Genomic DNA, 27,358 nt, shown 5'->3' with positions numbered 1-27,358 from the left:
CAGCTAAAGGCATGGCTCAGACAGTCTCTGCGCGGCGGTGGCTTTGGCTGAAACATTGGTCTGCTGACCACGCCTCTAAATCCCGCCTGGCTAGATTGCCTTTTAAAGGCAAGCTGCTCTTTGGGGTCGAGCTGGACAAAAAAGGGACCGATCAAAAAATGGCACGTCTAAGGGCAAGAAATTACCAGAGGTCAGGGCTCGGGCTAGTACTCGTCCCGGTACCTCCAGAGGACGGTTGCTGGAAGCCCGTCGGTACCGCCCGGGCAAGTCGGGTTCCTCTGCCCCCTCTTCCTTCAAGAGGAATTCTCCCCCAAGCAGCATTCCTTTCACAGAGACCGCCGTCCCGGAGGTGCTCCCTCCGGTCCTCCCCCAGGGTCTCGTACCCAATGACGGGGCCTTGGTCCACGCCCCAGTGCAGATGGAGGACGGCTGTCCTCGTTTCTGGGCGAGTGGACCACTATAACTTCAGACGCGTGGGTGCTGGAAGTCATCAGAGACGGCTACAAGCTAGAGTTCTGCCAACCCTTAAGAGACGGGTTTGTACTCTCTCCCTGCAAGTCTCCGGTCAAGCTGTGGCAGTGCAGCAGACCTTGGACAACCTGATCCGCCTGGGTGCGGTCGTTCCGGTGCCAAAAAAAAAAAAATCAGATTGGCAAGGGACGTTACTCCATTTTCTTTGTGGTTCCAAAGAAAGGAGGTTCTGTCCGGCCTATCCTCGACCTCAAAGGGGTCAATCGGGCCTGGAAAGTGAGGCACTTTCGCATGGAGACTCTCCGCTCTGTTATAGCGGCAGTGAAGGCAGGAGAGTTCTTGGCTTCCTTGGACATCAAGGAAGCGTACCTGCATATTCCCATCTGGCCTCCTCTCCAACGCTTTCTGCGTTTTTACAGTCCTGAGACGACACTTCCAGTTCAGAGCCCTCCCTTTCGGGTTGGCTACTGCTCCGCGGACCTTTTCCAAAGTAATGGGGGTCATAGCGGCCTTCCTGCTAAAGGAAGGAGTACAAGTCCATCCTTATCTGGACGACTGGTTGATCCGAGCCCCCTCTTATGCAGAGTGCGGCAAAGCTATGGACCGGGTAGTTGCTCTTGTGAGCTCCCTGGGATGGATCATCAACTGGAAGAAGAGCCAGCTGCGCCCGACTCAGTCCCTGGAGTATCTGGGAGTTCGATTCGACACCCAAGTGGGCAGAGTGTTCCTGCAGACAATCGGATTGTCAAGCTTCAGGCTCAGGTGGACTAGTTCCTAGTAGCCTCTCCTATTCGGGCTTGGGACTACGTGCAGCTGTTGGGCTCTATGACGGCCACGATGGAAGTAGTGCCCTGGGCCAGGGCTCATATGAGACCACTACAGCTATCTCTGCTGCTGCGCTGGACTCCGATGTCGGAGGATTATGCTGTGCGCCTTCCCGTGGACCCAGCAGTGCGCAAGGCGCTGAGCTGGTGGACGCAGACAGACAAGTTGTCTGCAGGATTGCCTCTGGTGACCCCGGAGTGGATTGTCGTCACGACAGACGCCTCTTTGATGGGCTGGGGAGCCCACTGCTTGGGAAGGACAGCGCAGGGGCTCTAGTCTCCTGCAGAGGCAAGTGGTCTATCAACCTCCTGGAACTCAGAGCCATTCGGTTGGTGTTATTGGAGTTCATCCCGGTACTGGTGTTGTAGCCTGTACGGGTCCTGTCGGACAATGCCACGGCTGTGGCCTATATCAACCGCCAGGGAGGTACCAAGAGCGCCCCTCTAGCCAAGGAGGCTATGAGTCTTTGCCAGTGGGCGGAAGCGAACCTGGAGCAGCTTTCAGCGGCCCACATTGCCGGAGTCATGAATGTCAAGGCGGACTTTCTCAGTCGCCATACCTTGGAGCCCGGAGAGTGGCAACGATCTGCTCAGGCGTTCTTGGACATCACGAAGCGCTGGGGCCAGCCGAGCCTAGATCTGATGGCGTCATCGGCCAATTGCCAAGTGCCGCGCTTTTTCAGCAGAGGACGGGACCCTCGATCCCTGGGAGTAGATGCTCTTCTCCAACAGTGGCCGACACAAGAGCTCCTCTATGTGTTCCCGCCCTGGCCCATGTTGGGCAGGGTGCTAGACCGGGTGGCAAAGCATCCCGGCAGGGTAATCCTGGTGGGTCCGGATTGGCCCAGACGTCCCTGGTATGCGGACTTGATCAGGCTCTCAGTCGACGATCCTCTGCGGCTGTCAGTGGAGCAGGGCCTGTTACATCAGGGTCCCGTGGTGATGGAGGATCCCTCTCCCTTTGGTCTTACGGCCTGGCTATTGAGCGGCAGCGTCTGAGGAAGAAGGGCTTCTAAGACAAGGTCATCGCCACTATGCTGAGAGCGAGGAAGCGCTCTACTTCTACTGCTTACGCCAGGGTTTGGCGTATCTTTGCAGCATGGTGTGAAGCAGGCTCACTTTCTCCCTTCACTGCTCCAATTTCTTCAGTGTTGGCGTTCCTGCAAGAAGGGCTGGAGAAAGGCCTGTCGCTCAGTTCCCTTAAAGTCCAGGTAGCGGCTCTGGCTTGCTTCAGGGACCGCCTGAAGGGTGCTTCCCTGGCTTCGCAGCCAGATGTGGTGCGCTTTCTCAAGGGAGTTAATCACCTGCGCCCTCCTCTGCACTCAGTGGTGCCTGCGTGGAATCTCAACCTGGTGCTAAGAGCATTGCAGAAGCCGCCTTTTGAACCCTTGTCGAGGGCATCTCTGAAAGACCTGACGTTGAAAGCAGTCTTTTTGGTGGCTATCACTTCAGCCAGAAGAGTTTCCGAGCTCCAGGCGCTCTCATGTCGAGAGCCTTTTCTGCAGTTCACTGAGGCAGGAGTGACTATTCGCACAGTGCCTTCCTTCCTGCCCAAGATTGTTTCTCGCTTCCATGTGAATCAGCAGCTCTGTCTCCCTTCCTTTCGTAGGGAGGACTACCCAGAGGAGTACTCCGCTCTTGAATATCTGGATGTGAGACGAGTCATCATCAGATACTTGGAAGTGACCAATGATTTCCGGAAATCGGATCATCTGTTTGTCCTGTTTGCAGGTCCTCGTAAGGGTCTGCAGGCTGCTAAGCCTACAGTGGCAAGATGGGTCAAGGAAGCCATTGCAGCGGCTTATGTGGCCGCGGGGAAGGTGCCGCCTATCCAGCTGAAGGCTCACTCCACGAGAGCTCAGGCGGCCTCGTTGGCAGAGGCCGGATCCGTCTCCTTGGAAGAGATATGCAAGGCGGCAACGGGGGCTTCGGCTCATACATTCTCCAAGCATTACCGTTTGACTGTGGCTGCACGGGCGGAGGCCCGGTTTGGAGCTTCAGTGTTGAGGTCAGGGATTTCTATGTCCCGCCCTGGGTGAGTACTGCTTCGGTACATCCCACCAGTCTATGGATTGATCAGCTTGATGATATGGAAGGTAAAATTATGTATAATCATACCTGATAATTTTCTTTTTTTTTAATTTAATAAATTTTTATTAATCATACCTTATACAAGTTACATTGTAGTGTTTCATCCTAAATTCTGGTAACAACATTCATTCCCTTTTCTAAACCTCAAAATACAAACATATATACAGTATAAACTGTCCCCTCCAAAGTCTCCTCCATTTCCCCCCCCCCCCCCCCCCCATTCCCCCCCCCCATTCTCATTTCCTTAGTCCCTTCAATTCCCGAGAACCCCTCCTTATTCCCCCCCCCCCATACATTTCTTTCCCCACTATTCGATCAAGTTGTTCCCATTCCTTAGCCTGTGCATTAAACCTACCCCTCCTTTTATCCGTCAACTCCTCCATCACCATTAGGTTCTCAACCTTCCCAATCCAGTTATGTAAAGTGGGCCCTTTATCTTGTTTCCAGAATGCCGCTATTACAGATTTTGCAGCCGCTAGGCTTAACCTCTTAATCCTTTGTCCCCATTTCACTCCTTTCTGGTTCCCCCACCCTAGTAAGCACCATTTTGGGTCCTTTGGGAAGAGAGTGTCCAAAGCCTCTGTCAACATACCCGTAACTCCCTCCCAAAATTTCTGTATGTGTACACATTCCCACCATATATGATAGAAAGTACCTATTTCCTCCTTACATCGCCAACATATATCTGAGGCATCTGGGAACATTACCTTTATTCTCTCTGGCGTATAGTACCATCTACTTAATACTTTATATGCATTTTCTTTCAGTAATACACAAACTGAAGCTTTTTTAATCTCTTTGCACATTCTTCCCCACTCCAAATCGGTGAATTCCTGTTTCAGATCCCTCTCCCAGGCCTGCATGTACTTATGTTTTATAAATTGTGACCCTCGTATATGATCATATAATCTGGAAATTCCCTTTCCCCATAAATCAATCTTCCCCCATGTATCCTCCATTTTTTCCTTTTCTACTAATTTATCTTTAATCCACCTTGCGGAAATTACATAGTGCTTTACTTGTAGATACGCATAGATATCAGATGGTGGTAATTCATAAGCTTCCTGTAATTCCGTAAAGGGTTTAATTCCCTCATCTGTCAGTAGGTCTCGAAATCTAATCAGTCCCTTATGGAACCATGTTTTAAATACTCCACCTGAGTCCCAGCAGGGAAGCCTGGATCCTGTGTGATCCAAGCAAATGTGGACTTGGTCCTAGATCCTCTCAGCCTATATTTTAAAGTACCCCATAATACTAAGAGATGCGATACGAAGGGGTTCAGGGTGAGTCCCCTATATGTATTTTCCGGAATCTGGGCCCATAACAATCCCTCTAATGCCCCTTCTTGGACAAAAATCTGTTCTAATTTTGTTATTGATGATAAATCCACCTTTCCCCATACCGCAATTTGTTTAAGCTGTGATGCCCAATAGTACCATAGGATGTTTGGTATCCCCCTCCCTCCTTGGTCCGGTGTGCCCCACATTATTGTCCGTGCTAACCTTGCCGGTGCTCCCCCCCAAATAAATGTTCCTATATCCTTTTGCAGCTTCATGAGCTCCCTTTTAGGTACTGGGATTGGTAGTGTTTGGAACAAAAATAGAAGCCGGGGGAGAATATTCATCTTTACTGATGCAATACGACCCCACCATGAAAGCCACCCCTTTTGCCACTTTGTCATATCCCCTCTCACTTCTTTTAATAAGGGTATATAATTTAGTTGGTATAATTTGGTGAGGTTCCGCGGGATCTGTATCCCTAGATACCTAAAGCTATCTTTAGCTACTTTAAATTTAAACCCTTCTTTTATTCTTTCTTCCTCCCCTTCTGGTATAGTGACCCCCATCACCTCTGACTTATCATAGTTCACCTTAAAACCTGATACCCATCCATAATGCTTCATCTCCTTAATCAGAGTAGGCATTGTCATCATAGGGGATGAGATGTAAAATAGAATATCATCCGCAAATAATGCAATCTTGTGCTCCTTACCCCCCATCCTAACCCCCCGTATCTCTTGGAGCGAGCGGATCCTCTGGGCAAATGGCTCTATGGCAATCGCAAATAATAATGGGGAAAGTGGGCACCCCTGCCTAGTTCCTCGTTGAATATCAAAATGATCAGAGTATCCCCCATTGATTTTAATCTTTGCCACCGGGCGTGTATATAATTTCTGCAACCAGCCTATAAGGTTTTTCCCCATCCCCGTCTGTGCCATACTCTCCCATAGAAACTCCCAGTCCACTCTATCGAATGCTTTCTCTGCATCGATCGCTAAAAGGGTCAGGGAGTCCCCTCTCCTCTGGGCTCCCCACTTAATATTTAAAGTTCTGCGAATATTATCCGCTACTTGCCTATGTGGCACAAACCCCGCTTGATCTTCATGTATCAAGAATGGTAAAAGCTTGCCTAGACGCTCCGCTATCACCTTGGCCAAAATCTTGACATCTATATTCAGCAGGGATATTGGCCTGTAGGATCCGCATAGAGTGGGGTCTCTCCCAGGCTTGAGCAGTACTGTAATCCCCGCTGCATGCATACTTATAGGCATCTCTTCCCCTCTAAAGCTTGCATTACCCACTCTTGTCAGCAGAGGAGCTAATTCATGTCGAAATACTTTATAATATTTCCCCGTGTATCCATCCATTCCCGGCGCTTTCCCCCCTTTTAATCCTTTAATGACTCCTAACACTTCCTCCAGTGATATTGGGGCTTCTAGATTCACCCTTTGAGTCTCCGTTATTCTATTTAAGTCTAGATCCCTTATGTAATTCCGCTTCTCCTCTAGTGTTGCTCCCTCCTCCTTCGAGTACAGTTTCATATAATATTTCACAAATTCGGCCTTGATATCCCTATCCTGATGCACCATGTTTCCTCCTCCCCTTTTTAGTTTGGATATCGTATTTTGTACCTGTCTGCAGCGTAATTTCCGGGCTAACATACTACCCGCCTTATTGCTATATTCAAAGAATTTTTGTTTTACTAGTTTCCGTTGAAATTCCATCTTCCCAATTTGTAACTTTTGCAGTTCAGCTCTACAAGCCAATAGGTCCTTAAATACTTGATAACTCCCCTCTGCCTGGTGGAGCGCTTCACACTCTGCCAACCTTTGACGTATTTTCATTTCCCTTATCCCTTGTTCCCTCTTCCTTTGCGCCCCTTTTTTAATCAAATGCCCCCTCACAACAGTTTTAAGGGCATCCCATAAGATCCCGTCTGTCACTTCTGTGGTATCATTAAACTTCAGATATTCCTTGATTATGTCCTTAACTTCCTTACAATTTTCCTCTGTGTCAATCAATGACTCGTTAAGCCTCCATACTCTTCCCTCTCTTTCCTTACCCAATCCTCCCACCATAACCCTGGTGCATGATCTGAGGCGTGTATAGTATCAATTTCAGACCCTCTGAGAACTCCCCATAGAGAACGGCTGCCCCATATCGCATCTATCCTGCCATATGTCTTCTGTGCATGTGAGTAATGCGTGTAAGTTTTTTGTCCTGGATGTTGCAATCTCCAAAAATCTAGCAAGTCTAATTCCCTCATTAGCTTAGTCAGTTTCCCTCTTGTGTATTTCGCCCCTTGTTCTTTTCCTGTTGAGTGGTCAAGCCCCGCTGCAGGAAAATTTAAGTCACCCCCCAGCAGTATTTGACCCCCAACAAAAGGTATCAGACTTGTACGTAGTGTTTCAAAAAATTCCCCTTGTCCCTCGTTTGGTGCATAGATATTTATGAGTGTAATTGGGTGCCCTTTAATTGATCCTTTGATTGCCAGGCATCTACCTTCCCTCCCCCTGAATTCTTGTTCCTTGATAAATTGCAGATTGTCCTTAATATAAATTGCCAACCCCCCTGTTTTCCCCCCTTTAGGGTTCGCGTATAGGTACCCCTCGCCTAGTACCCGGTTCCTTAGCAATTTTTCATCCTTTTTTTGTATATGTGTCTCTTGTAACATTACTATATCCCACTCCAGCCTGCGTAATTCTCGGAAGATAATACTTCTCTTCCCGGGGCTGTTGAGACCATTTACATTCCAAGATCCTACCCTCAGGATCCCCCCCATCCCCTCCCCCCCATCCCTCTACTCCCCCCTCCCCCCCCTTCCCTTCCCCTGCAGCTGGCTCTCCTCCCTTCTCGCCAGTTCCTCCCAAAGGAAGTGAGTTCCTGCTGGAAATGTCCCCCAACATAAAACTCCTCCATATTCTCCCCCTCCTCCCCAATCAAACCTCCTTTTCCATCTCGCAACCTCAGTAAACTTTCATATGTCTTTATAGTCTATAGCATTATTCACTATATGTGTTAACTTAAGTTCCCATGAATAGCTTATCTGATTTGTTCAGTCCACTCCTTCATCTTCAGATTCTCTCTGCCTCTCTCTCCCAATGTTAGGATCTTTTTCCCTTCTCGTCTGGTTCGCTCTGAAGCTCCGATCTTTCACTGGTGTCTTCTTACGATGAGTTGGTGAGCTTTCTCCAGTTGGCAAGTCCTCACACCCCATTTCTCTCAAGGTCTTCCAGGCTCCCTTAGGCGACTGCAACCTTCTATGTGTAGTTCCAACTGTAACCTGAAGCCCGAATGGGTATAGCCATCGATATCTTAGGCCCATCCGTTGCAAGTATTGAGTCACCTCTTTAAATTCCTTCCGTTTCTGGAGGGTGACTCGAGCCAAGTCTTGGTAAATTTTTGGTTTGCAATCTTTCCAATTAAAGTCTCCCATTGCTCTGGCTGCTTTCCATACTGCTTCTTTCACTCCAAATTCATGGTAGCATGCAATAATATCCCTGGGTTGCCCACCTCTTTGTGGCCCCAGGCTCCTATGTGCTCTGTCCAGGACTGGTAGTTCTCTCTCCTGTTGATCTCCACCTCCCTGCTGCTCTTTGAGTATGTGTGCACTGATTTCTTGCACCACTTTCATAGCATCTCTGAATTGCTCTTCCTCCGGTATGCCTTTAAACCTCAGATTACATCTCCTAGAGCGGTTTTCCAGATCCTCCACAGTTTGCTCCAGTTCTGATCTAGACTGCTGTTCTTTCTTCAATGCTATTTGTAGCGTCTGCACTTCATCTCCCAACGTATCCACGCGCTCCTCCGTCTCAGCTACCCGCAATCCAATGTCCTTCAACTCCTCTCGGAGCTCTGCCACGGAGGCCTGTATTCCCTTCCGGGTGGTTATCATCTCTGCCTTTAGTTCTTTGAACCAGCGTGATATCTCATTTCTGTCCACGTCTATGCCACTCGCTGCAGGTTCCTCGGGGTCCGGATCTGTTTCGGAGTCTCCGGCCGCCATCTTGCCGCCTCGTGTGCTTGAACGCGATCCTGCGTTTTTGCTTGCCTCGCCTTTTTCGCCTGCAAACTTAAACTTTGCGAGACTCTTTCGGGCTGCCATCAGTTTAACTATCTTTCCGATAGAGAGTTGTGAGTGCTGCGCTCGATTTGGGGGAGTTTTGTCTTATTTTAGTTCCGTCGGGAACGGAGCTCTCTCTTCAGGCGTCCATTCACCAGCGCTGACGTCACTTCCTCCCCTGATAATTTTCTTTCCATTAATCATAGCTGATCAATCCATAGCCCCTCCCAGATATCTGTACTGTTTATATTCTGGTTGAATTTTAGGTTCAAGTTTAGCCTTCAGTTACTTCAGGAGGACTTCGTGTTCAAGTTCTTCTTTCACTTGGATTCTTCAAGAGTTGAGACGAGTTTGTGTTACAGTGAGCTGCTGCATTCCTCTCCCCTCCGTTTTACGGGGCTGGATTGAGACATAAATTCTGCCGGCACTCCCTCCCGCTTCGTGCGGCTGTAGGGCAGCTTTGTACCCCTCCCGCTTCGGCGGTGTTAGGGTCAGTCAGCTCCTCCCGCGGTTGCGGTTGCAGGATAAGCCAGATCCCCCCGCATCGGCGGGTGTGGTGTCCCTCCCCCGCTCCGCGGGGATGAGCTGGACGGATTCCCCTCCCCCACTTGTGTGGGGATGAGCTGGGTTAATTCCCCTCCCCCGTTTCGGCGGTGGTGAGCTGGGCAGAGTGTCCCTTCGTGGGTGTAATTCTCTAAGTGCTGAGTCCTGCGGATGGAGCTTTGATATCGACATACTGAGGAGTTTCCGGCAGCACATGACCACATATAGGGAGGCAAAAGTTTGCTCTCTATCTCCACCTGCTGGTAGATGGACACAACCCACCAGTCTATGGATTGATCAGCTATGATTAATGGAAAGAAAATTATCAGGTATGATTATACATAATTTTACCTTAATGCCTAGTTCATCCATTCTGAGGGAGTTGCATTGGACACCTGTAAAATATCACACACTACTTAAACGTCTTCCTTCTAGAAACCTTCATTCTTCTTAGCAGTGCTGTGGTATAAAACTTCTATGAGACAGTGTGTGTTTTCAGTATGATGTATACAACTGGAACAATTTACCCTTGAAGTTGTGGTGTGTGTAGCATTATTTGATGTTTTGAAAAAGGATAAAGGCTTGACTGCTTTCTTCTACTTTCCCATTTTATTTTGAATGATTTTCTGTTTCTGTTATTGTTTCTTTTTATGTGAACTATTACATATGTTTGTTGTAAACCATCTAGAATTATGTTGATAGGTGTATATTTAAAAAAATGAAATGGAAAAAATAATGAAACTCTGACATAGGGTGTCCTGTTTGCTGTTCTAGGCATTGGTCACTTTCAAGGATGTTGCTGCTTATTTCTTGGAAGTGGACTGGGACCTTCTGGGAGAATGGCAGAAGGAGCTGTACAAGAAGCTCATCAAGGAGATTCATGACATCCTCATCTCACGAGGTAAATATGTTTCTCTATCATCTACCACACAAGCACATTATGGAATCAGTGGTGTAAAAATCACAGGAACTAGATACCATGGGCACCTGAAATTTAGATCCTGGCTTCTGATACCATCCCATATGCAATAGGAGCCTGTGAAAGACTCCACTTCTACACAGCACCAGCAGGAGTCTCTCTCCCATTCCTATACAAAATATTTTGGCAGAGAAGACCAGAGAGAGATTTCCTCTGAGACTTCTTCATAAGGTCATGACATATCAGCTGCACACGTCAACTATACTGTACAACGTATAACCTCTCCAAATGGTAAACCAGAAGATTGGCAGCTGCAATGCCTCCACCTAGGAGGGAAATGAAGAGAAATCTCTATACCAGAAAATCTCTATAATATAATCTTAATCAAGTGTCGGACCACTGCTGCCTCTTCTCTCCAAGCTTTGTCAGTCAAATACACACGTCCCAAGATATCTATACACAGACCTCCATGCACAAATCACGCACTGCTCCATTAAAACATGAAGCAGAGGGAACCTCCTGAGGGATTCTACAAATACAATTTAAATGTAATTTTCCTACTTCTTATCAACAGGTTATTCAATTCTTAATCCTGATGTTATATTCAAGATTAAAAAGGAAGATGAGAAGTATTGCACTCAACAATTTGAGTGGGAGGGAAAAGAAAATCCAGATGACTTCAACAGTAAGTAAATGTTTTGGATTTAATGGACTTTGCATTTTTAGATCACAGGAGATGGGTCAATAACATCAAACATTTGGACACTTAAAATCAGTTTCCTGATTTAGTATTATTAGATACCTCGTGAATCCTTGTGAATGTGTTTTCTCATCACAGACCTTCCAATTGTAACATCTGTGTTCTCACTGAGTATTAAGCAAGAGGATGATCTCCCCTTCATGGAAAATCCTGAATCAGAGATGTCTGAACAGACCCTGCCTTCTATAACAGGTAAGTATGGAATTCCTCCTGCACATGTTTACTAAAGTCAGCTGGAATCATTCAGGAATTCAGCGCTGGTGAGATAAAAGGTTGTCATCTCCTCTTCTCCTCCCTCTGTCTGTTTCCCTACTTTGGACAGATTAAACTGTCTGTGGAGATGGAGGAGGCACGGATAGAGGTGGGTATCCCAGCAGTGGGATCTGGTCTGCAAAACCCTTCATCCTAGAGTGTCTTAGGGTTGTGAAATCTGTACTGTTGAAAGGGCTGCTGGAAGTGGAGAGTTTTCTGCACTGTTGTGGAGGGACATGACTGATGAACATGGTTCAGTTTGCCTTAGTTATGGACATTTTCTATTGCTGATAGGTTAATGCAAATCACAGTATATAATGCAGTTTATTGTAATGATGCCATTCCCAGTTCCAAAATGGCGGCCACAACCTCATGCAGGCAGACACAGGAAGTCGCGACTGCCATTTCTAACTTTGTTTATTAATTTTCTAGCAAAATAACTGTCAGCATCTGTTAACAGAAAAAATTAAGAACAAGTGTACATTTTGTTACATAACAAACTGCCACCCCCAATAATGAAAAACTAAAAGTAGACCCTCCGCATCCCTTATCTCTCCCCTTCCCCTTACTCCCCTCCGCAAAACTTAGATTGTCCTTCCAACTGGAGAAATCGCCCCACATTTCTTGATATTTGCATTTATTAGTTTTTAAGGTAGTCAATCTATATCGTTTGCATATAATATACAGCCTGTTTTTGCATGGCCCGTATATGCCAATGTGAGGCAATCAGCAGTTGAGCTGCTGTAAAAACCAATAACATTAATTTATCCATAGCTCCTGTTAGTCCTTCCTCTCTCCCACTTAGTAGGGTATTTTCCATAGTACACGCTATATGAGTCTCGAGTAACTGTTGTCCATATGCAGATACCTCCTTCCATAATTTCTGGACCCTAGGACATTCCCTCCAGATGTGAGTATATATTCCCTCTCCATCATAAACCATCCCCTTTCTTCATAATGGCTTGTAGTCTAGATGGAGAGTAATGCCATCTCACCAGTACCTTAAGACCATTCTCAATAATGTGAGGTGCATGTGACAATTTATGAGATCGCATTGAGACATTTTCCCATTCCTCGTCAGAAAACTCTCTAGATCCCTCTCCCATGCTCCCCTGTAGGTAGCCTTCCATTTATCTAAGGTGTTAAGGAGCTCATAAACAAAAGATATATAACCCCTACCAACTTGTCCACCCACTAAAGTTTCAAAAGCTGACTTACGGCCTCCACCCCCTGCTATTAGTTGTTCTACCTGAATGAAACATTTATCTTGAAGATAAGGGAATTACATCTCTAGCTGCTAGTTGATAGTGAACTTGTAACGTTCCAAAATGTAGAATTTGGTTATCTCCTATAAATTGACCAAAATAGAGAAGACCATATCTTTCCCATGTTTGAAACAAGCTATTGCCTAGCCCGGGTACAAACTTATCCGTATGTCCCATGTCTTATTCTTCAATAAATGGGGATGTGTCTTGAGCCATAGGTTCATGGTGGTCCTCGTAAACGGGTTTTGGACCTCTTGAATGTGTTTGAGCTTGCTAGCTGCCCAGGAGAGAATCTTCAACTGAAACATACTAGCCTCTTGTTCTGCTAGCACCCATTGTTTGGGTTGGGTTGGGGGTACCTGCTACTCTAACACTGCCTTAGGTTGTGCATCTTGGTAGTATTTTTGCAGATTGGGTATACCCATCCCCCCATTCCCTTTAGACTGGAATACAGCTTCCCGGGCTACTATGGATCTCTTCCTTCCCTTTATAAAGCAAAATAGCTTTCTATGAGGTAGTTCAACAAGGAGAACTTGGAATAAATATAAAAATTTAAGGAGAGCCATCATTCTCACTGCCTCCATCCTTCCTATCCTGGACAGTATTAATCCCACCTCTCTAAATCTCGGTACCAACTACAGAGTGCCTCCCAGTCTGCCCCAAGTTTGATACTGAAATACTAAACCCATTGAAAGGGAAAACATTTCCTAAGATTCGTCTCCTCCCCTTTTGGAAGGGATATATTCAAAATCTCTGTCTTAGTGGGGTTAGCTCTGAATCCCAATAAGCTTCCATATTCTGCCATTTGCTCCTGTAAAGCCATTTGGGCTTTTTCTGTACCTTGAGTCAATATCAAGAGATCATCTGCAAACAAGGACACTCTATGTTCCTTACCTCCTATTATAAGTCCTTTAATTTCCCTAAACTTTTGTGCCAGAGGTTCTACCACCAAGGCAAGCAACAGGGGCGACACTGCTACTGCTATCATAGGTATCCACTCTTGATGTGCCTTCCAAAAGATAACATAACTGTGACGAAACACTGGGTTTCTAAGCCTGAAAACTGTATTATTTCATGAAATGTTTTTCTACTTGTTGGCCAGCAGATGGCTCTTGTTTTGAGTTTTAAAGCTGTAGCAGAAAAAAAAGGCTTTCTCTTTTCCAGTTTAAGCTTATGGAAAGGCAATCTGCAATCATTGGCCAGATACTTTCAAAGTTGATGCCCTGGGGCTCTGATTAGCCCTGGACTTCAAACTAGCCAGAAGGTACTGAATTTTTCTTTATTCTCAGTGTGGGGCTACAGAGGAGGAACGTCTCTGTCCTGAGATCCTGTTCAATTCTTGTGAACAGTTAAGTTCCTGAACTCCCCAGGTGCTGCCCAGGTTAGATAGTTTTAATGTTGGCCCTTGTTTTGGTGGTTATCTGTTATTGCTTGCTGTACTTTTTCATCTGCTTTTTCAAACCTTCACTGTTCATTTTCATGATAATAAACCTATAGTTTATTAGTTCTGCCGTCCTGGACTGACTAAGAATCCTGGTTTGTGTTTTTGGGTTTGCTTTGTAGAAACTGTGGAACTCCTGGAGTGTGGCCCCAGTGTCTTGAAATCACCAGAGAATAATCTGAGAGTCGGAGACTAGCTCAGAGGCAAGCAGGACACAGTCGGTTGGAGGAGGGTGCTAGTATAGAACACATGCCCAGGTGCAGGCGGTCCTGAGCAATGTTGGAGACAGACCCTCCAGGTGGTCAAAGGGTTAACCCCAGGCGGGCGCTAGGCGTTTGGTGACAATAACACTTTGTTTTTATAGTCTGCAATACCTCGCAGTTCTATGTGGGTGACATACAACGAGACTAGACAAACCAAAAATTAGAGCATAACATTATCATGAATGAAAATTAATATGTTCATTTCCTTCCATAATTCTGAAACAAATATGTTTTGAGCTTGATGCCTGAACTATCCAGGAAGAAATTTCCTTGTCTATTTTAGCAGTCTGATACGAAAGCAAAGAGTCTATACACCTCTTTTGTATTTCACCCTTCATAGATGGAAAGTACTCTTCTACCATCTGCTGCTTGCCTTCCAGTAATAAATCCTACCTGATCAGGGTTAATTATAGTGGGCCGTGAGGGAGGGAGTGACATAGAAGCAGAAAACACTCCCTCACTGGGATGTATCCTATCCGGCTCCGTAGCTTTTTCCACTTCCAGGTTTTCAAACCGTTTATAAACGCTTTCTTCTATGAATGGCGCAGTATCCACTCCATTCTCAGATATTCCCTCCTCAACCAACTATGATCCTTCTCCAGAATTTTCTTCTGTGAACACTGAAGCAAAGTATTTGTTTAGCACATTCACTTTATCCTCATCAAACTCCACTTCCATATCATCATGCCGATCAATCCATAGACTGGTGGGTTGTGTCCATCTACCAGCAGGTGGAGATAGCAATCCTTTTGCCTCCCTATATGTGGTCATGTGCTGCCGGAAACTCCTCAGTATGTTCTCTATCTCAGAAGGTGGTGGTCACACACAGCAGCAGCTCTGGCTAGGTCTCCAAGCCTAATTCTTAGGTTTTGTTGAGTACCTGGGGTTGAGGGCTCTTCTTGAGCAAGTGCAAACCTGGTGGTGCCAGGTCCCTCCTTTTCTCCCCCCTTCCGCTGGCTCCGTTAAAAAAAAAAAAAAAATTTGAACGTCCTTTAAGGGCGTTTATTTCAACGTTTATATCGGCGTTTATTGCAGCTGCTCACTGGGACACCAGTTCGTTACAGCTCGGAGCGAGAAGCAGGTAATTTTTACCTTTTGTAGCGGGCAGGGGGTTCCCCGATCGGTCTCCACGTGGCTTATGGCGTCAGAGGGCGAGGGCGCGAAGAATCGCTCCCCGCACTGTGTGGGCGTGTCTAGCGGGGATGCGGGGGTTTCAAAGCCTGAATCGCCTTTTTTGGGCGTCAGTTTGGAGTCCGGTCAGTGTCCCGGTTCTTCCTCCGGTGCGGCGGTTTTTCCTGCAATAAGCGCCCGTCCCCCGCTGCTCGCCCCCTCCGTTTTGGCCGCCACTCTGCTCGGACAGCTTCTTCTTGGGCCGCCCTCGAGGTGGGAGACGTTAATGCTATGGACGCCCTTGATTCGGGCGACGGCAAGAAAGCGGCAAAAGTTAAGCGCCGTTTTTCCCGCGCGGCTCCTCGCAGTTTCGCGCCGGAGGCCATTTTGGATGCGCAGCATGTTTCTCCCCCACTCTTGCGAGCGCCAGTTGAGGGTGCGTCTAGGGCCGTGGCCCAGGCTGCAGAAGTGCACAGTCTGAAGGGTTTCTCCCCCGAGTTCATTTTGCTGCTGCATCAGGCTTTTCTTATGCAAAACGCTGCCCCTGCTCCCCTGTCTGATAAAGGGGTTGAGGCCTCCGGAAGCAAACGCCCTCGGGTGGATTTCCAGGCCCTAGAGGACTCTGTCTCCTCTGATGTAGATGAGGGCAGCGTATCTGAGTTCTCCCAACGGTCCTTTGGGGATTCCTTGGAGGAGACGGATTCCCGCTCGGATGGAGCGGATGACCCCTCTGCAGCGCGGATCTTTCGCTCAGAGGATTTGCCCAACCTGTTACTGCAGGCCATGAGCGTTTTGAAGATTTCCTCTCTGGAGGACGTCTCTCCCTCAGTCTCTGCTGGCTCTGCCATTATGCTGGGGACGAAGCGCCCGCCTAGAACCTTCCACGTGCATGAAGCCATGCACACCTTGATTTCGGCTCAATGGGATTTCCCAGAAGCGAGCCTTAAAGTGGCTAGGGCTATGTCCCGCCTCTATCCTCTGCCTGAAGGTGAACGGGAGGCCTTTCTTTGGCCTACCGTGGATTCTTTAATCACTGCGGTGACTAAGAAAATGGCGTTGCCGGTGGAAGGTGGCACGGCCCTAAAGGACGCCCAAGACAGAAGATTGGAGGCGGCTTTAAAGTCGTCCGAGGCGGCTGCTTTAAGTTTGCAGGCCTCAGTTTGCGGCTCCTATGTGGCCAGGGTGTGCCTGACGATGGTGCAGCGGGCTTCCCCCTTGGATCCTTCCTTGAAGGCTGATTGGCTGGCCCTGGAATCGGGCTTGGCCTACTTGGCAGACTTGCTGTATGGTGTCTTGAGAGCCTCGGCTAAAGGTATGGCTCAGACAGTCTCTGCACGGCGCTGGCTTTGGCTGAAGCATTGGTCTGCTGACCACGCCTCTAAGTCTCGCCTGGCTAAGTTGCCTTTTAAAGGCAAGCTGCTCTTTGGGGTCGAGCTGGACAAGATTGTGACCGATCTCGGCACGTCTAAGGGCAAGAGGTTACCGGAGGTCAGGGCTCGGGCCAGTGGTGCCGGCCCCGGTTCCTCCAAAGGACGGTTTCAGGAAGCCCGTCGGTATCGCCCGGGCAAGTCGGGCTCCTCTGCCCCCTCTTCCTTCAAAAGGAACTTCTCCCCCAAGCAGCATTCCTTTCGCGGAGACCGCCGTCCCGGAGGTGCATCCTCCGGTCCTCCCCCAGGGTCTCATACCCAATGACGGGGCTCTGGTCCATGGCCCAGAGCAGATTGGAGGACACTTATCCTCGTTTCTGGGCGAGTGGACCAGGGTAACTTCAGACGCTTGGGTGCTGGAAGTCATCAGAGACGGCTACAAGCTAGAGTTCTGCCGACCCTTAAGAGACGGGTTTGTGCACTCTCCCTGCAAGTCTCCGGTCAAAGCTGTGGCAGTGCAGCAGACTTTGTACAATCTGATCCGCCTGGGTGCGGTCGTTCCGGTGCCAGAAGATCAGCTTGGCAAGGGACGTTACTCCATTTACTTTGTGGTACCAAAGAAAGGAGGTTCTGTACGGCCTATCCTCGACCTCAAAGGGGTCAATCGGGCCTTGAAAGTTCGACACTTCCAATTGGAGACTCTCCGCTCTGTTATAGCGGCAGTGAAGGCAGGAAAGTTCCTGGCATCCTTGGACATCAAGGAAGCTTACTTGCATATTCCCATCTGGCCTCCTCAACGCTTTCTGCGTTTTGCAGTCCTGGGCCGACACTTCCAGTTCAGAGCCCTCCCGTTCGGGTTGGCTACTGCTCCACGGACCTTCTCCAAAGTAATGGTGGTCATCGCGGCCTTCCTACGCAAGGAAGGAGTACAAGTCCATCCTTATCTGGACGACTGGTTGATCCGAGCCCCCTCTTATGCAGAGTGCGGCAGAGCTTCAGACAGGGTGATTGCTCTTTTGAGCTCCCTGGGGTGGATCATCAACTGGGAGAAAAGCCAGCTGCGCCCAACTCAGTCCCTGGAGTATCTGGGAGTTCGTTTCGACACCCAAGTGGGCAGAGTGTTCCTGCCAGACAATCGGATTGTCAAGCTTCAGGCTCAGGTGGACCAGTTCCTAGTAGCCTCTCCTCTTCGGGCTTGGGACTATGTGCAGCTGTTGGGCTCTATGACGGCCACGATGGAAGTAGTGCCCTGGGCCAGGGCCCATATGAGACCTCTACAGCACTCTCTGCTGCAGCGATGGATTCCAGTGTCGGAGGATTACGCTGTGCGCCTTCCCTTGGATCCAGCGGTGCGCAAGGCGCTGAGCTGGTGGCTGAGGCCGGACAAGCTGTCCGTAGGAATGCCTCTTTTGACCCTGGAGTGGGTTGTCGTCACAACGGACGCCTCTTTGATGGGCTGGGGAGCCCACTGCTTGGGAAGGACAGCGCAGGGGCTCTGGTCTCCTACAGAGGCAAAGTGGTCTATCAACCTCCTGGAACTCATAGCCATTCGGTTGGCGCTTTTGGAGTTTCTCCCGGTACTGGCGTTGAAGCCAGTACGGGTCCTGTCGGACAATGCCACGGCTGTGGCCTATGTCAATCGCCAGGGAGGTACCAAGAGTGCCCCTCTAGCCAAGGAGGCCATGAATCTATGCCAGTGGGCGGAAGCGAACCTGGAACAGCTGTTGGCGGCCCACATTGCGGGAGTCATGAATGTCAAGGCGGATTTTCTCAGTCGCCATATCTTGGATCCCGGAGAGTGGCAGCTATCTGCTCAGGCGTTCTTGGACATCACGAAGCACTAGGGCCAGCCGAGCCTAGATCTGATGGCGTCATCGGCCAATTGCCAAGTGCCGCGCTTTTTCAGCAGAGGACGGGACCCTCGATCTCTGGGAGTAGATGCTCTTCTCCAACAGTGGCCGACACAGGAGCTTCTCTATGTGTTCCCGCCCTGGCCCATGTTGGGCAGGGTGCTAGGCCAGGTGGAAAAGCATCCGGGCCGGATAATCCTGGTGGGTCCGGACTGGCCAAGACGTCCCTGGTATGCGGACTTGATCAGGCTCTCAGTGGACGGCCCTCTGCAGCTGCCAGTGGAGCAGGGCCTGTTGCATCAGGGTCCCGTGGTGATGGAGGATCCCTCCCCCTTTGGTCTTACGGCCTGGCTATTGAGTGGCAGTGTCTGAGAAAGAAGGGCTTCTCAGACAAGGTCATCACCACTATGCTGAGAGCGAGGAAGTGCTCTACTACTGCTTACACCAGGGTTTGGCGTACCTTTGCATTGTGGTGTGAATCAGGCTCTCTTTCTCCCTTCATTGCTCCAATTTCTTCAGTGTTGGCGTTCCTGCAAGAAGGTCTGGAGAAAAGCCTGTCGTTCAGTTCCCTTAAAGTCCAGGTAGCGGCTCTGGCTTGCTTCAGGGGTCGCCTGAAGGGTGCTTCCCTGGCCTCGCAGCCAGATGTGGTGCGCTTTCTCAAGGGAGTTAATCACCTGCGCCCTCCTCTGCACTCAGTGGTACCTGCGTGGAATCTCAATCTGGTGTTAAGAGCCTTGCAGAAGCAGCCTTTTGAACCCTTGTCGAGGGCATCTCTGAAAGACCTGACGTTGAAAGCAGTCTTTTTGGTGGCTATCAGTTCAGCCAGAAGAGTTTCCGACCTCCAGGCGCTATCATGTCGAGAGCCCTTTCTGCAGTTCACTGAGGCAGGAGTGTCTATTCGCACAGTGCCTTCCTTCCTGCCCGAGATTGTTTCTCGCTTCCATGTGAATCAGCAGCTCTGTCTACCATCCTTTCGTAGAGAGGACTACCCAGAGGAGTACTCTGCTCTCAAATATCTAGATGTGAGACGAGTCATCATCAGATACTTGGAAGTGACCAATGATTTCCGGAAGTCGGATCATCTGTTTGTGCTGTTCGCAGGGTCTGTGACTCGTAAGGGTCTGCAGGCTGCCAAGCCTACAGTGGCACAATGGGTCAAGGAAACCATTGCAGCAGCTTATGTGGCCACGGGGAAGGTGCCGCCTATCCAGCTGAAGGCTCACTCCACTAGAGCACAGGCGGCCTCGATGGCAGAGGCCGGGTCCGTCTCCTTGGAAGAGATTTGTAAGGCGGCAACTTGGGCATCGGCTCATACCTTCTCCAGACATTACCGCTTGACTGTGGCTGCTCGGGCGGAGGCCCGGTTTGGAGCTTCAGTGTTGCAGTCAGGGATTTCTATGTCCCGCCCTGGGTGAGTACTGCTTTGGTACATCCCACCAGTCTATGGATTGATCGGCATGATGATATGGAACGTAAAATTATGTATCATACCTGATAATTTTCTTTCCATTAATCATAGCCGATCAATCCATAGCCCCTCCCAGATATCTGTACTGTTTATATTCTGGTTGCATTTCAGGTTCAAGTTTAGTCTTCAGTTCCTGTTCAGGAGGACTTCATGTTCAAGTTTTTCAATTGGATTCTTCAGGAGTTGAGACGATTTTGTGTTACAGTGAGCTGCTGCATTCCTCTCCCCTCCGTTTTACGGGGCTGGATTGAGACCTAAATTCTGCCGGCGCTCCCTCCCGCTTCGTGCAGCTGTAGGGCAGCTTTGTACCCCTCCCGCTTCGGCGGTGTTCGGGTCAGTCAGCTCCTCCCGCGGTTCTGGTTGCAGGATAAGCCAGATCCCCCCGCATCGGCGGGTATGGTGTCCCTCCCCCGCTCCGCGGGGATGAGCTGGATGGATTCCCCTCCCCCACTTGTGTGAGGATGAGCTGGGTTGATTTCCCTCCCCCGTTTCGGCGGTGGTGAGCTGGGCAGAGTGTCCCTTTGTGGGTGTAATTCTCTAAGGGCTGAGTCCTGCGGATGGAGCTTTGATATCGACATACTGAGGAGTTTCCGGCAGCACATGACCACATATAGGGAGGCAAAAGATTTGCTCTCTATCTCCACCTGCTGGTAGATGGACACAACCCACCAGTCTATGGATTGATCGGCTATGATTAATGGAAAGAAAATTATCAGGTATGATACATAATTTTACCATAGCTATTCTCAGCGTCTTTCAGTCTTGCAATTCCGTTCCTATTCTCCTTTCCCCAATATATCTAAAAAAAGGTCTTGTCACCTCTCTTTACATTTTTAGCCATTTTTCTTCTGCCTCTGCACTAGTTGTATTTCCTTCTTTGCTTCTTTAAGTTTAATCCGATAATCTTTTCCGTGATCCTCTCGTTGTGTTCTTTTGTATTTCTTGAACAAAGCTTCTTTTGCTCTTATTTTTTCAGCTACTTGTTTGGAGAACCACATTGGCTTCCTGCTTCTCTTGTTTTTGTTTTACTTTCCTTGTGTAAAGATCGGTTGCCCTATTTATAGCAGTTTTCAGCTTGGACCACTGTACTTCCGCTTCACCTATCCTGGCCCATGCCATCAGCTCCTTCTTCAGATATTCCCCCATTTTACCAAAATCAGTACGTCTGTATCTTGAAACACCTAGCACCTGCCTGGTGTTACCCTACGGCCACCTGAAGAGTCTGCCCATCACTTTTACTCTGTTCCCCTCCCCTCTACCTATACCCTCTAGCCCCATCCACCTACTGCTCCTCCCCCACCCCAGCCCCATCTTCTGCTTCATTCCCCTCCCCTCTACCCATAACCCCCAGCCCCTTCTAACTCCTGCTCCTTCCCCAGTCCCATCCATCTTCTGCTCTGTTCCCTTCCCCACCCACACCCCCTAGCCCTATCTCCTGTTCCAACCTCCTCCCCCACAACCCCTCTACCCCTAGCCCCATCTGCCTCCTGCTCCCCCTACCCCATCCATCTTCTCCTTCCTACCTCCCCCCACCCCATCCATCTTTTCTCTCTCGCCTTAAGGCACCCAGGTCTCTTCATCTGCCCTGTTCCCTCCATAACCCTCCAGCCATAATATAGCGCTGATGGAAACACTGGCCACCTGCTTCCTTCTCTCTAGCTGTTTCCGTCTTTCATCAAACATAATCGTGGACATAATTATACTGTAGCAGAGTTCCTCTCAGGGAAAGGGGGATGTTTCTTCTGAGGTATTTTAATTGCTTTGGCCTGAGTAGTGCAGGGGAATGTTTTTGTGTTTTCTTTAATCCACAGTAAGAGAAATGTATTTAATATCTTCATGCCTGCAAATCTGTATCCTTCATATTTACTAGGCCATATTCTCAAGAATCCCCTGGGGCTGCCTAACCCACAAAATAAGGGGCGGTTATGAGGGGGAGGCATATAGGAGAAGCCCAGGCTTATGCAGGTGCCGGCTGGCTCACATAGGACATGAAATACTGAATATCGGGCTGGCACCCACATAATTTTTTTTTTAATTTCACCCCCCCCACCCCCCCCACCCCGGGTTTCCTGACAATGTTCCATCCTTTCTTCCCCCCCCCCCCCTCCCCGGTTCTACCTCTAGCCCAGGTGCTCCAGTGGATTTTCTGGGGTAGGAGCACATTCTCCTCGCTCCTGCCCACCTTAAGTATATCCTTTTCCATAGCTGTAAAATTAATGATCGTACTCTTCTATTTTATGCAATAGATGATGGATTTGGGAATGAGAGTGAAAGAGTGAGAATGTGCGATGAGCAGCAGAAAGAGGAATGGAAACACGAAGACTCCTCCAGAGACAGCACAGATCCTTCAGCAGACTGTGAAGGAGGTATCTGTAGCATAATAACAACCAGTGAGAAAGCAGCAGCCCAGAAAGGAGAAAGATTAGAGAGACAAAAGAGAAACTGTAGCTGTTTTCCAAGACTTGTACAACCTGGAAGACTCAAAGGTGAGAGAGATTTTAAAAGTGCCGATGTTTGGGAAACCTTTACTACCAACTCCAATTTTATTGAGCACCATATAAGCGGGCTTAGGACTGAAGTTCATGAGTGTCAAGGTATGCACAAAACTAATCCATCTGGATACTCTGGAAACTGTGAAAAACCATGTAAACTTTCTGAATGTGATAAATGTTTCAATGAGAAAAGGAACCTACAACTGAATAAAATAGGTCATATGGAACATAAACCATTTAAATGTTCAGAATGTGATAAATGTTTCAGAACCAAGGCTAAGGTAAAAAGTCACAAAATGATTCATACAGGAGAGAAACCGTTTAAATGTTTAGAATGTGATAAATGGTTCAGAACCAAGGCTAAGGTAAAAAGTCACAAAATGATTCATACAGGAGAGAAACCGTTTAAATGTTCAGAATGTGATAAATGGTTCAGAACCAAGGGTGGGGTGAAAGTACATGAAATGGCTCATACAGGAGAAAAACCATTTCAATGTTCAGAATGTAATAAGTGCTTCAGAAGGAGGGAAACCCTGGAATGCCACAAAAGGACTCATACGGGAGAGAAACCATATACATGCTCAGAATGTGATAAATGTTTTAGAATCAAATTTAATCTGGAAAGTCACAAAAGGACTCATACGGGAGAGAAACCATATGCATGTTCAGAATGTGATAAATGCTTCAAAAGGAAAACATACCTGAGTATTCATAAAATGATTCATACAGGAGAGAAACCGTTTAAATGTTCAGAATGTGATAAATGGTTCAGAACCAAGCGTGAGGTTAAACTTCACGAAAGGACTCATACAGGAACAAAACTATTTAAATGTTCAGAATGTGATAAATGCTTCAAATGGAAGCCATACCTACATATTCACAAAATGATTCATACAGGAGAGAAACCATTTCAATGTTCAGAATGTGATAAATGGTTCAGAACTAAGGGTGAGGTGAAACTTCACAAAAGGACTCATACAGGAGAGGAACCATTTAAATGTTTAGACTGTGAAAAATGCTTCAAATGGAAGTCCTCCCTGAATATTCACAAAAGGACTCATATGGGACAGAAACAAGGTATATGTTCAGAATGTGGTAAATGTTTCATAAGGATGGCTAAGCTACAACAGCATGAAATAACTCATATAGGAGAGAAACCATTTCAATGTTTAGAATGTGATAAATGTTTCAGATCCAAGGTGAACATGGAAAGCCACAAAATGACTCATATTGTGATTGTGAGGGGAAACAATTTAAATGTTCAAAATGTGATAAATGCTTCAGATCCGAGATAGACCTTGAAAAGCACCACAGGACTCATACAAGAGATAAACCATTTCAATCTCCAGAATGTCATAAATGTTTCCATAGGAAGGACCAACTGAAACAGCACGGGAGAGAAACCATAAGTGTTCTAAATGTGATAAATGTTTCAGAAGGCCAAGGAGAAAGTTCACGAAAACTCATATGGAAGAAAAAACATTTAAATATTAAGTATGTGATAAATGTTTTAATAAGAAGGTCCAATTGAAATAGCACAAAATGAGTCTTATGGGAGGGAAACCATTTAAATATTTAGAATGTGATAAATGTTTCAGAGGGAAGAACCATCTGACTCAGCTTACAATAAATCACAGTAGAAAAACCACTTAAATATTCAAGATGTTATACATGTTTCAAAAACAAGAGGTTACTGTCGGAGAGGAAGGTCAGAGCAAGCAAATGGCCTGGACAAACAATTAGGAATATCTGAAAAGAGGGTTGTGTAGGCCTGTCACATAGTTTAAGGCATTAAGACATGCTTAAGAACAAGGATCATGGACTAGTATGTGTGAACGGTGTGGCAGTTCAGTAGAGAGTGTGCAGGAGTACAGCTCCCTATGTGACAACAGTTTGAAACGTGTGCAAACATTGCTTCTTATTTGTGTCCTTGTTATGTTGCAAAAGTCCAACTAAAATTAGGAAGGCATGAAGATCTATGTGTCCACATCTGCTGGCTGGCCTGATCACAATTATATGGGCTCATTTGTATTGGTGATGGGAGAGAGGGTAATTAATGGAAATAGGTTTGGTGTGTACAGACTAGATCCTACTAACGATACATAGACTCTGAGTCAGCTAGGGTCATGGTGGAAGGCATAGCCACATGGACAAATGTAAGATGTGATAGGAGGGATATTATAAAGGACGATCTGATAGTAAGATATGTACAATAAAACTGCAGGTATTCTTTATTGTAATATAATGGGCCAGGAGGAATATATTACTCCTAATCCTAGGGAAGAGAGAACACCAGCAATTGCAATGGGAGATAGGCAGGTGATAGGTTGACTTTGGAGAAAATAGATAAAAATTAACAATGCTGTAAAAGGCACAATGTGTCACAAGTGCTAAAGTTTTATGTACATGTAAGAGGCTGTTCAATAAACCAAATACATATAACATGTTTCTGAGTGACGTGTCATTTTGATAGATCACCATTGGGCCCAAGGGACATTCCAGATACTGTATGATGGGAGTTGATCCATTTTCAAAACATGGACAGTTGCAGTGTACCTCTTGAGGACCCTAGCTATCATATCTCATGCTGAGAGAAGGGGTACAGATAGGAAGACTGAGCAGTGAGACTTGTGATAATCTGTCCATACTGCAGCCTGATGACACCTAGATGCCTTTACTCCTCCCCTGTGGGTCAGAAACTTGAGCCCCTGAGGAGGTGTGAGTAAATGGCAGAGGGCATAGCACAGTATTTCATCAACTTGATCATACAGACACCCCAGGCAATGAGGTTTTCAGGATCTCCACAATGAAGACTCATGACACTACCAATACTTGTTACGTTCCTCACCTGGTTCCAGGCCTGTGCGGCTGATTCGCCGGCGAGGCACGGTCCGGCAGAGGTAGCCTGCTATTTTGGATGTGGTTTCTTCAGGATGGGCCTGTTTCTGTTTCCTATTTCTGGCAGCCGTCATCAGGGCCGTGCCAACACGGTAAGCAAGGTAAGCATGGCAGGGGGGGCGCTTCCCTCCATTAATCCCTATCCAGCAATTCCCCTCTCTCCCTTCCATGACTCCCCCTTGCATCCATGCTCCTCTCTCTCCTCTCGCTCCCATGTCCCAGCTTGGCCCGCCCTCTTCTCCCCCCCCCCCTTCGCATCCATGCTCTCGTCTCTCCCCTGCCCTCCCGCTCCCATTGTTCAACTGCCCGCCCTCTTCTCCCCCCCCCCCCCCCCCCAACATCCCTTTTCTTTTTTTTTCCTTTTTAAATTTACCTCCGTGGCGGTTCCGGCAGCGCAGCGTCAGTGAAGGAGGCGGCGCTCCCGACGTCTCTAGCCTTCCCTTCGCTGTGTTCCGCCTTCTTCTGACATCATTTCCCTTGACGTCAGAAGAAGGCGGAACACAGCGAAGGGAAGGCTAGAGACTTCGGGAGCGCCGCCTCCTTCGGGAGCGCCACCTTCTTCACTGACGCTGCGCTGCCGGAACCGCCACGGAGGTAAATTTAAAAAGAAAAAAAAAGAAAAGGGATGTTGGGGGGAGAGACGAGGGCGGGCAGTTGAACAATGGGAGCGGGAGGGCAGGGGAGAGACAAGAGCATGGATGCGAAGGGGGGGGGGGGAGAAGAGGGCGGGCCAGGCTGGGACATGGGAGCGAGAGGAGAGAGAGGAGCATGGATGCAAGGGGGGGTCATGGAAGGGAGAGAGGGGAATTGCTGGATAGGGATTAATGGAGGGTGACAGAGGAGCATGGATGGGAGGGGCTGGGCTCAGGGAGAGAGGGGAATTGCTGGAAAAGGATGAACGTAGGGGGCAGGGGACAGAGGAGCATGGATGGGCATGGATTGGGAGGGCAGGGCTCAGGGAGAGGGGAATTGCTGGAAAAGGATGAACGTAGGGGGCAGGGGACAGAGGAACATGGATGGGCACGGATTGGGAGGGCAGGGCTCAGGGAGAGAGGGGAATTGCTGGAAAAGGATGAATGGAGGGGACAGAGGAGCATGGATGGGAGGGCAGGGCTCAGGGAGAGTGGAGAAATTGCTGGACATAGAGGGGAGGGAAGAGAGATGAAGGAGATGAAATGAGGGAAAAGGAAGAGAGGAGAAAAACTGCACATGGATGAAGAAAATAGGCAGAAGCTGAGGACCAGAAATGAAGAAGAAAGGAGGAAAGGAAAGAAATAAATGGAAAGGAAGCCCTGGAAACGGAGTTAAGAGGACAGATAGCAGCATGATCAGAAAAAGAAAGTCACCAGACAACAAAGGTAGAAAAAAATCATAGCAATTTGTTTTTTAAGAATATTGCTGACAATTCCTGTCAGTGTGGCAAGTGGTGAGCGATCATTTTCACGGGGGGGGGGGGGGGGGGGGGGGGAGGGCTGCCGCCGCCGCCGCCACCAACTGCTAGCTGCAGGGGGGGTGCCAACTGATAGTCTGCAGGGGGGCGCCAGAGTCCCTAGGCATGGCCCTGGCCATCATCTTGGTTGGATCAAGGACAGCAGCCATCTTGGCTAGCTCAGGAGGGGGCAGCCATCTTGTATATGAGAATAGGAAGGAAGCCCGTATTTGGGCGTTGTGCTACTCTGCTGATGGGGGCAGCCATCTTGGATCAGCTGCACATGTTTGAGACTGATTCCTACACTATTTAAAGCCCTGCCTCCAGTCCTTCGTTGATTCGGCCTCAATTGTGTTTGAGGTCCACGCCGGTGCTCCTTGCCTTCAGTGCCAGTGTTCCAGACCTCGGCTTGTTTCCCAGACCTCGCGTGTTTGCTGCCTGCCTTGACCTTGGACTGTTTTTGACTACTCTTTGCCCTACGGATTTACCTGGCTTTTGGACTGTGTCTGTTTGCCTGCCTGTCTGGTCAGTGGTCGTGCAACCCCGCCGGTTCCAGAAGTTCTGGTGGCTGC

The 27,358-nt window shown here is 48.2% G+C and overlaps 1 protein-coding gene across 1 annotated transcript in view; it reads left to right on the top strand.

The window, feature by feature from the left end:
- LOC115464490 (oocyte zinc finger protein XlCOF6-like) overlaps window positions 1–24,870 on the top strand; it is a 182,919-nt gene extending 158,049 nt beyond the window's left edge. Inside the window, exon 9 of the mRNA XM_030194860.1 lies at window positions 22,214–24,870. Within this exon, the coding sequence (XP_030050720.1) occupies window positions 22,214–23,754 (1,541 nt within the window). The 3' untranslated portion in view covers window positions 23,755–24,870. The remainder of the gene's footprint in view (window positions 1–22,213) is intronic.
- Window positions 24,871–27,358: the final 2,488 nt, after the last annotated feature.

This window comes from Microcaecilia unicolor, chromosome 3, assembly GCF_901765095.1.
Source record: "Microcaecilia unicolor chromosome 3, aMicUni1.1, whole genome shotgun sequence".
Classification (NCBI taxonomy): Eukaryota; Metazoa; Chordata; class Amphibia; order Gymnophiona; family Siphonopidae; genus Microcaecilia; species Microcaecilia unicolor.
The sequence above is the reverse complement of the archived record's forward strand: the minus strand, read 5'-3'. Positions and strand labels throughout refer to the sequence as shown.